The 10,800-nt window shown below is 39.0% G+C and overlaps 1 protein-coding gene across 1 annotated transcript; it reads right to left on the bottom strand.

The window, feature by feature from the left end:
* Window positions 1–204: 204 nt before the first annotated feature.
* On the bottom strand, window positions 205–5,774 carry LOC145795418 (large ribosomal subunit protein eL20z-like). The gene is made up of 4 exons (XM_082879688.1): window positions 5,393–5,774; window positions 4,838–4,913; window positions 2,569–2,686; window positions 205–494 (listed from the first exon to the last, which is right to left on the bottom strand). The coding sequence occupies exons 1-4, from the start codon at window positions 5,604–5,606 to the stop codon at window positions 435–437; spliced, it is 468 nt and encodes a 155-aa protein (XP_082735814.1). The 5' UTR covers window positions 5,607–5,774; the 3' UTR covers window positions 205–434.
* Between the last annotated feature and the right edge of the window lie 5,026 nt (window positions 5,775–10,800).

Here is a 10,800-nt window from a genome sequence, read left to right on the forward strand (position 1 = left end):
AAGAGTGGCAGAGCTTTCTTCTCATTTGCTTTTTCCCTTCACAAATCTAATCCAAACATAGCATTAAAAAAATTTCCAGATTTCTGCTTTTTCATTTCTTTCCTTTTTGTCAACAACCAGATAAATAAAAATAAGAACTTGTCCATGTTCTTGAGTTCTAAGATGCAAATACTGAATATTAGATAAATCCGCAACATTACAGTGTAGACATAAATAGCAATCCTGCAAATACTCAAATAAATCTGCAACATACAATTGAGTACATGGTTCTTATTCAAATTAATAAAAGCACTGGTAGAAGATAAGACGATGTTGTTACAAATCATAGTACAATTGATTCAATTTATAAAATAAAAAAAATATAGCAGTGATTAATGTTATAAACCCCAACAGCTTCACACCCATCACAACCTGTACAACTGTTCAGCTGAAGATTACCAGTCAATGTCATCGCTCGTAGCGCCAAAAATTACTGCAATGGTAGCAATAACAGCCTGCACATAATAAGCAGCATCACTGAGTCATAGCTGAGCTAGGAGGTTAAAGAATATTTTATTTTATTTTATTTTTTGATCAGCAACAATGTAATTTTATTGAGTAAAAAGCAAAAGAGTACAAAGGTGGACAAGAAGTCCTCAAAGATCAATAAAACGGGCAATAAAAATCACACAAAAATGACACAACGACCAGAAATATAAAAAGAGTTCAACTAAAATTTCAACTAAAAGCAAGGGGGTGAAGAACATAAAAAAACTACGGTAGCATTTAGTAAAATTTTCTAAATATAATTTGAAAATAAAATTGTATTTTGAATTTATGAATTTTGAAATTATAATTTGAGTGTAAAAAAATTGTTTAGTTATGAATTTTAAAAATAATTTTTAAATTGAATTTTGAATTGAGTGTTAAATGTTTGATGTGACATGTGAAATAAGAAAATTTGTTTGGTTATAAGTTTTGAAAAGAATTTTCAAAACTCAATTCAAATTGTTATAACTCATAACCAAATACACTCCTCAAAACTCTATTAAATATTCTAATCAACATTCATAACCAAACTCTTTTTAAAATTCAATTTAAAAAAATAATTATTAACAAAAAATAACATTAATCAATTTTTTTAATTGAAAATATTACAAAAGAAATAGTTTTTTTTCAAAATAAATATTCAATTATTGATTTAAAATAACTTTTATTGTATATTTAGTTCAAAATATTTTTTTAAAAATATTTTTGATTTAAAATATAACAAATATATATTATTTTTCTTAAAAAAAATCAAAAACAAATTCCCATTTTTTTCCCAAATAACAGGTGCCATTTAACCAAAAAAAAAAAAGAAAAAAAAAGAAGTTCCAGTCAACTGGCCGGACATCCGGAGGGATGTCCAAGAGGACGACCGGGTAAACCAAATTGCTCTTTTCAAAATTCAAAATTCAAAAACTCACTGTGCTGCTAAATAGGTTTTCAAATAAGTTTTGAAATATGACTTAGAATCAATTTTGAAAAGCTTAAACCAAACAATGTGTTGAAAATAACTCTAGAATTAAGATTCCAAAACTATACCAAACACGGCCTAAATTTCTCCAACAGTACAGAATCTCCACCACGTGCATTATATAATAACATAAAGGCCAAATTACACTCATAATCCTTGTAGTTTGTTTTGTGCCAATTTGATCATTGTGGTATTAATTGCATCAATTTTACCTTTCAATTTTTCACATTGTGTCAATATAATCCAATTGATAATATGCCCTTTTAGAAATTTGACTGAAACCAAGGGACAACATCATTCATTCGCTCTTCTCAAAATGATTGACGGGTTGATGTCCAATTTGAAAAGGTCCATTTCCTTTGGAATATACCTTTTTGCCATTGATTTCTTCTCAATTTCTTAACAGATGTTATCAATTAGTCTAAATTGATAAATGAGAAAAATTAAAGGGCAAAATTGATACAATTTTAACTACAGGGATCAAATTAACACATGAGACAAATTATAGGGACCACTGATAGAATCTTCCCTAACATAAAATAGGACTGGCATATGTAAAAGGAAGGACTCCATAACAACACAATGAATTTCATTCTAGCTCTCTCATTAGCAACCACGCTCAAATCATCTGTATATGTGTCACTGCCACTTATTCAGCACTGGTCATGCTGTTAATCTTTCAGCCTGTGAATTTGGAACAGTTCGCTGAAGACGATCTTGTGGTCTTCATACTAGAGATAACCATGCTAGTGTCCACAAGCCATTACAAAATATAACTGCTAGTTCCAAACGTTCTATTTGTTCTTACAAACCCCTTTTCCATTCGAGTTTTACTTATGGAAGGATCATAAGTTAATAAACTAACAACTAAACAACACTTGAACAAGCTGTTTTTTCCATCAAGGGCCTGTTTGGACGACGTATGTGGAAGGGAGTACCATAACTACCAAAGCAACGATGCTAACTTTGTGACTAAGAATTAAACCAAGTAAAATCACTGACTGAAAAAATAGGAAACACTGTCCTGAGACTGCAAATCAAACTAAAAATGACAGAAAAGAACTACTCACCGCAACCGTGCATGCAATATATCCTGGTTTCTCTCTGTGATCAACTGATCTGACACAAAGTAGAAAGATTGCCCCAACATACCAGGGGATAGCAGCAAGGAAGAAACCAATGATGAACCTTCATAATACAAACAGCTCACTATTATCAACCATAATGAAGAAGTGGAAAATTCCTATTACCTATGCATGGCGGGATTATATGCAGCAAAAGAAAAATAAAAGAATTTTATAGCAAATGACAAATGAAATCAAAACGTTACTATATATCAGGTTTCTGAAATCAGAAACCCAGGCATATTAACACATCATGTCAGATTCATGACCAAAATAATAGTTGTCAAATCGGGATTCGTATTGTGAATTGAAATGGTCTTATACCGAATCGCGAAGCGAATCGAATCGTGAATCGTAAAGATTCGGTCTCTTTTTCTAAACTACTTAAAAACATATATCTACACATTTAGATGTTACACATATCTTATGAATATGAAATATTTAGACTTAAATCAATGAAAATATTATTTTAAATAATAATCACGTACTTTAATAGGTAAGAAGTTAACAAAGGTTCCTATGTAAGATCATCATCTTACCTTTTTTCTTTTTTAGATATTTCTTATCAACCATTCTTTTCTTTTTTTTTTTTAATAAAGATAATAACCAACTAGACAAACTATCAATTTCCAAAGTAACAATAATTAACAACAATATTGATATTTGGACAATAAACATATATACTTTTCTAAGTAACAGTAAGCAAATAATAAGAAAGAATTATTTAGAATCATTTATTTTAAAGCCTAAAACATTTTAAAAGGTATAACAAACCCCACACATGTAATATTCAATTATATTCAATTTAATAAAATAGCAACAGATAAATCGTAATGTAACTTTAATTTTAAACATCTTTAGAAGATATATTATGATTTTTTAAAAAGAAAAAAAATGAGAATAAAGTTAAAAAATATTTTGGGTCTGAATGAATCTAATTGGATCCTATTAAAAATTCTATGATCACTAAAATAACAACAAACAATGTATATATGCTGGTCATTTTGGTATTAAAAACTATTAGAAGTTGTATTCTGTCATTTCACTAAAAAGATGGAGAAAAAAAGAATCGAAAATATGTTAGACACAATAATTTCAAAAATTGCATAAATCGTAAAAAGTGAATTGAATCGTGAATCGATTGTGAATCGTGCGATTCACTAGAGATTCACTACCAAAATAGATTCACTCATAAATTCATATCGATTTTGCAAAAATTGCGAATCGAATTGCGAATCGTAAGATTCTGATAATAGAGACAAGTAAAAGTAACTCCAGTCACTTCAAGCATAAAAGTGAAATTCTTCCATCTAATAATAATTATTTTTATAAATTGGTAAATGATCACATTGACACAAGCTGTAAGAAACTAAAACAACAATGTAAACTCATTAAGTTACCCTAAATGTAAATAACTAGGCAATTGTAAAGTGGCTTATTCAAGAAACTTGCAAAGTCTCTTACAAGTTACAACGTATACAAGGCAATTGAATTTCAGAACTGGGCCGAAGAGAATCACACAAAGGGTCCCTTTCATCACACTTGGTGCAACCTTTATAAGAAAAAACTCCGGTCCATTTGGAACAAAAATGAACAAGGCCTACTTCCTTCATAATTGACAACACATAAGTACACACAGAGATGTTTCCAATTTTTTTACGCATTGCGGCAAAATGGGCCGAAGATGGAGAGAAATGCAGGAAATTGAAAACACAGAAAGTTTAACCTCATCCACCAAATGAACATAATTGACATAGTACTTTACAGCGACCAACTACATCAGATTTTTCTCTTTCTCTGGTTCATTTTCTTTCCTTCCTTCCTTTCATTCCCTTTCCTTATTTTCACACTTTCTTTTGGTAATATGGATGAACAGCATCAGGTTCTATCATAAAGTCCAACTTCTTCACAAGTGCAAGTGTCGACTTTCAAGCTCTACTATCATGTAACACAAAACAATGTAACCAACCAAAGATAAGCTAGAGCAAAAGGGCTAAACCTAAAACATTCAAAATTTCCAAATAAATTTTCAATTTCATCGAAGCGAAATTTTCAATTTCACAAGTACAGCTAAATATTTGAAACCTCAACCCACTTGTTTTCTCAAAGGAGAAGATGCAAAGCTTGCCAAACAAATCTACAAACCAATGCCATAATCTTTGAATCATGACCCACATTGGTTACATCAATCACACAAATAATAATAAAAACTTACAGAAACCAGGCAAACCCAAAGCCGCAGCAAGGAAGGCGGCGCTCTCTTACAGGTCTTCCTTCAGCAACGGCATAACCTGGAGCAGTATCACACTAATTTAAATTCAAATATAAAATAAATGAACTCGTAAATAACAACACAAATAACTAAAAAGTTCATATGGGATTCACACCTAATTGCCTTAGGCCATGTTTGGTTCATGGATTTGGGTAGGAATTTAGGAAGGGGCATTCACATTTCACTTATATCTTTTCCCTTTTCCTTTCCAAATCTCTCACCAAATTCGTAAACCAAACACAGCCTTAAAGATTAAAACCTGTAATGACTTCAATTTGTTACCCACTACCAAACACTGATCATTCATAGAACTTCAAAAACCCACTTTCAATCCCTAATTTCCTTCTGTTTGGCTCAATTGTTTGTCATAATGTCTTTCAAACTGAACAACAAAGATCATATCGAGGCTTTCTAGCATGATCTACAGGAATTGTTAGATTTGGAGTGAATCAATGAAACAGAGAGTTTCAACAATTCAACTAGAATAGCAGGGATTACCTGGAACAGCCTGATAACCATGAGCATAGTAACCCGGCGGTGGAGCATCGGCGGCGCCTGGCGGCGGAATAGGCTGAGGGAATCCGATCACCGGTTGCGGAGGAGGGTAGTTCGCAACGCCCTGAAACGTTCCGTACTGAGTTTGTTGTTGTTGCTGCTCTTGCTGGTGATGGTGATGGTGATGATAGGGAACCTTCCCTTCTTCTTCGCTCATCTTCTTCTCCTAAAAAAACAATTAGGAAATTTCTAGGGTTTCAGAGATGGTCTTCTTCTTCTTGTTTCTTCTTCCGTAAGGATCAGTGTGGGGAGCAATTGATCATTGATATTTGATTTCATTGATATTTGATTCATGTACATATAGATAGATAGACACAGGAAGTGCAAGTAAACGCTAGCTGTTTATCTGGGTTTGACTTATCGGGACCGTACACGTGTACATGTGTAGGACATGATTGGATGAATTTAAACCAAAAATGAGTGAGACCTTTATAGCTCTAAAAGGCATTAATTAGAGCTCTCTAGCAAAGTCCAATTTATACTGAAAGGATAAATTGTCATGGAAAGGAAGAAAAAAAAGTTAATTGGTAGAACTTTGTAAATATAATTTGGGAGTATGAGTTATATTTTGAGTTTGTGAGTTTAAAATTATAATTTAAGTATGAAAAATTTGTTTTGTGAAAGAATTTTGAATTGAGTAGAGAATTTTTTATATGACATATAATATTTTATACAAAAACTGTGGGGACATATTTTCTGAATACCAACACGTGGCATGGTGACGCCGACGTGTCAGCCGAGGTGCCACGTGCCCTGGTAGTTAAGCCGAGGTCATCTCGGAGAAGCCGAGGTCATCTCCGAAGATGTCGGAATCCGAAGATAAGGGTCAAGAGTCCTGAAGCAAAGAGGGGACTTAATTAAGATAAGGATAAACCTCTTAGGGAGTTTATCTCTATCTCCTAAAGAGTCCAGAGTAAGTACTAAGATTGGGGTACACAGAAGTCATATTTCTAGTTGGACTTGGATTAAGTATATTATAAAAGAGAGGCACCCCCGTGGGTCTAAGGTATGTAATTCATACTTTGAGTATTCAGTTTAATACTTGATTATCCTTGAGAAACATACTGACTTGATCGTCGGAGGAGGTTTTCCTTTCTGTTACAGGTTGTTGGTGCCATCTATTCTGCCGGTGCTTAGCTGCTGATCACTAAACGGGCAGTGTGGTCAGATTTTTACCCACACAATTTGGCGCCGTCTGTGGGAACGAAGGAAGAATAGATGGCCACTAACGGACAACAGGAAAATATTGGGGATGACGCTCCCACTGGGAGTGGCAGACCAATTGGCCTCGACATTGAAGGAGACAACCACAATTCAGAAGCCCGTGGCCTGGGCCACAGGGAAAACGATGTAAACCTGGAAGGCGACACGTCAAAAAGAACAAACCAAGGAACGTACTACAATGAAGATAACCTCCAGATATGGAGGGACAGGTGCCTACGGAGGGATGAGGAAGTAAAAGAATTGGCGGACAAGTTGGCAGACCTTCAGTCAGTCGTCAACTTCATGATGCAAAACAATGTAATGCAACCACCATACCCGCTGCAAGATACGCCGATACCAGCGACCAATACCCAAAAGGGCGGAAGAAAAACAATCCCCGAGGTTCCTCAGCATACCAGGAGCGGAAGGCACTCTCACCGGCCTTCCAGGGAAGTCGGGCGAGAAAAGCCGAGGCAAGAAGAGTCCCGAAGGACGCAACACATGAAGAATCCAGACCCCAAAGAACATCGACATGTTCAGGGGCAGCTACTCCACTTTGACACAACCCATGAAGAAAGACCCAAACGGACCCACCTCGAGGCCGAAAGCAGTGTGCCAAAAAGATTAAAATCCAGAGACAGCCGAGCTCCAGGGAGGAGCAAGGAAGACCTAAGGGACTACCTCAAGAGGAGGCAACAGAATGGAGAAGCCGAGGTAAACTCCCCCGTGAAACCAAAGACAGCCTTCTCGGCGGAACTGGACAAATTTGAACCACCCAAAAGATTCAGTATGCCGAGGTTTCAAATCTATGACGGTAAATCAGATCCGAACTTTCATGTTGGGTTGTACCTAAATTCAATGGCACTATATAGCGGAAACGAGCCGTTGCTCTGCAAAGTATTCCCCTCGTCCTTTGGGGAAATTGCATCTGATTGGTTCCACAAGTTACCAAAAGGAAGTATAAAGACATGGGAAGGCTTGGCCGAGATGTTTGTGGCCAGTTTCGTGACCAACAAGCTGCAACCCCTGAGGGTTGATGCTTTGATGGCTCTACGAATCACCAAAGAAGAAGGCCTCAGGGCCTATGCGAAGAGGTACTACGAGGTGTTCAACCGAATACCTGAATGTAACCAGGAAGTAGCAGTCGTATCCTTCAAGAACGGCCTGAAAGATGACTGCCCACTACGGAAGTCTTTGGCAAAAACATTGCCAAAAAGCATGGAAGAACTCATGGCAAGAATTGAGAAATACGCCAGGGCCGAGGAAGATACGTCGGGAAACAAAGAGGTGAAGCAAGAAAAGGGAAACGGCTCGCCAAAGCGAGGCCGAGTCAACAATGGACCCACCAGGCAAGAAATAGAATTAAGAAATAAACAGGCGGTAACCACGGTATTCCGGATCCCAATCCATAAAATCTTGGATCGGATTCGAAATCAACCATATTTCAGGGTTCCGGAAAGAACTCCAGGGGAATACATGGGAAGAAACGTCGGCAGACGTTGTGCCTACCACAATGAAGAAGGGCATCCAACTCAAGGTTGCAGAGCCTTAAAAGCACACTTGGAGGACCTAGTAAGACAAGGCCTCCTGAGGGACCTGGTCGATGAGGCCAGAACAAGGGAAGAACAGGCAAGGTTGCCTCAAGCACCAGCAGCACCCCCTCCCCCAGCACAGCTACCACAGGCAGGAGAACCAAGGGTGGTCAATGTGATCCACTCAAGGGTCAACGAAAACGAAGTCAGAGGAGAAACCCAGAGGGTAAGACATTTACAGCATATCTACCAAGTTGGGGACAAGAGACATCGGCCGGAAGAATGCCAAGGGCCAATGATAGCCTTTACCGAAGCCGACCTAGAATTGGTCCAACATCCGCATAATGATGCCTTGGTAGTATCCCTCCAGGTTGGGGAGTGCCAAGTAAAACGCATCCTAATAGACCAAGGCAGCTCCTGTGATATCATGTACGTCAGATGTTACAAAGAGCTAGGCCTTCACCCCGATGACCTAGAGCAATCCAGCGGCCCGATGGTCGGCTTTAATGGAACGCCGACATGGCCACTGGGTGCAACAAGCTTGGAGGTACAAGCCGGCACTAAGAAGATCAGGACAGAATTCCTGGTCATTGACACACCCTCACCATACAACATCATCCTTGGAAGACCGTGGTTGCATGCAATGGGGGCAGTTCCCTCGACGTTGCATCAACTACTCCGGTTCCCAACAGAGCATGGGATTGAAGAAGTCAGAGGGGATCAACTACAAGCCAAAAATTGCTCCATGGCAGCAATAAAATCCACCTGTAGTATACGGGAGCCAAAGAAAGCAGAAGTTGAAGATGAGGACATAGAAGTCCTGGAAGATGTTGGGAAAGAACCAGCCGAGAAAAGCGAAGAGGCGCTAAAGAAAATCCTCGTCCAGGAGGGCGACGAAGAACGATTTTTTCTTCTCGGCTCCGGCTTAGCCAAAGAAGAGGAAAAGGAACTGGAAGATTTTTTAAGGGCAAACATAGAGGCGTTCGCCTGGACACCCTATGAAATGCCTGGCATTGACCCCGAGGTCACCTACCACAGTCTGAACGTCGACAGATCGGCAAAACCAGTGATTCAACGAGCCAGAAGGCCGACGTTATTGCACGTCGAAGCAGTGGAAGAGGAGGTAGACAGACTCCTTGAAGCCAGGGCCATCCGAGAAGTTCAGTACCTGACATGGCTGTCCAACACAGTAGTAGTAAAAAAGAAGAATGGCAAATGGAGGGTTTGTGTAGATTTTACCAGCCTCAACAAGGCTTGCCCAAAAGACAGCTTTCCTCTGCCCAAAATCGACCAACTGGTAGACGCCACCTCGGGACATGAAAGGATGAGTTTTTTAGATGCATACAGAGGGTACCACCAGATTGCTATGTACCCTCCAGATGAGGAGAAAACCGCGTTCATCACCCCGAAAGGCCTGTACTGTTACAGGGTAATGCCTTTCGGGCTGAAAAACGCAGGAGCAACCTATCAGAGGTTAGTGACAAAGATGTTTAAACACCTGATTGGCAAAACGGTGGAAGTTTACATCGATGACATGGTCGTAAAGACCAAGAAATCAGAAGGTCATCTTGCCGACCTAAAAGAAGTCTTTGACATACTCAAACGATATCGGCTCCGACTCAACGCCTCGAAGTGTGCCTTCGGAGTTGGGTCAGGTAAATTTCTAGGGTATCTGGTAACAAGAAAGGGCATTGAAGCCAGCCCAGACCAAATCAAGGCCATCCTGGAACTACAGAGTCCAACATCGGCAAAGCAAGTTCAAGTGCTCACTGGAAGGGCCGCAGCCCTGAACCGATTCATCAGCAGAAGCTCAGACAAGTGCAGACCCTTCTTTAACCTGGTGAAAAAAGCCACAGACTTCCTGTGGACGGAAGAATGTGAAGCTGCCTTAGCCGACCTGAAAAAGTACCTGACCACAACCCCGGTCCTTTCTAACCCAGTCCCAGGGGAGGAATTATTTTTATACTTAGCAGTCTCTGAACACGCAGTCAGTGCAGTGCTAATCCGAGAGGAAAAAGGGGAGCAGAAGGCTGTCTATTATGTAAGCAAGACTTTGGCTAACGCGGAAACAAGGTACCTTCCACTGGAAAAATTAATGCTAGCCTTGGTAATGGCCTCAAAGAAATTGAGCCATTACTTTCAGGCACACAAGATTGTGATTCTAACAGAACACCCATTGAAGTCCTTATTACATCAAGGAGACTTAACAGGAAGGATAGCAAAATGGGCAGTAACACTGGGCCAGTTTGACCTGGAATTCAGGCCAAGAACAGCAATAAAAGGCCAAGTTTTGGCCGACTTCGTCGCAGAACTCACCCTTGAAGCCATCACACCTCAGGCTCCGTCGAGCCGAGATAAGCATCACCCCGACAAACAAAAAGAAACCCAGTCAAAGACAAAACAGGAAGAGAAAGAAAAGCTCAGACCATGCAGCATCTACATCGGCGATTCGTTCAGACTATTTGTCGATGGAAGTTCAAACCGCCAGGGAGCAGGAGCAGGAGTACTGCTGATATCTCCAGATGGAGAAATTGTAGAACAGTCCATCCGGCTGGGGTTCAAAGCCTCCAATAATGAAGCGGAATATGAGGCATTAATTGCAGGACTAAAGCTAGC

This window comes from Camellia sinensis, chromosome 7 (genome assembly GCF_055761805.1).
Source record: "Camellia sinensis isolate YWXY chromosome 7, ASM5576180v1, whole genome shotgun sequence".
NCBI lineage: Eukaryota > Viridiplantae > Streptophyta > Magnoliopsida > Ericales > Theaceae > Camellia > Camellia sinensis.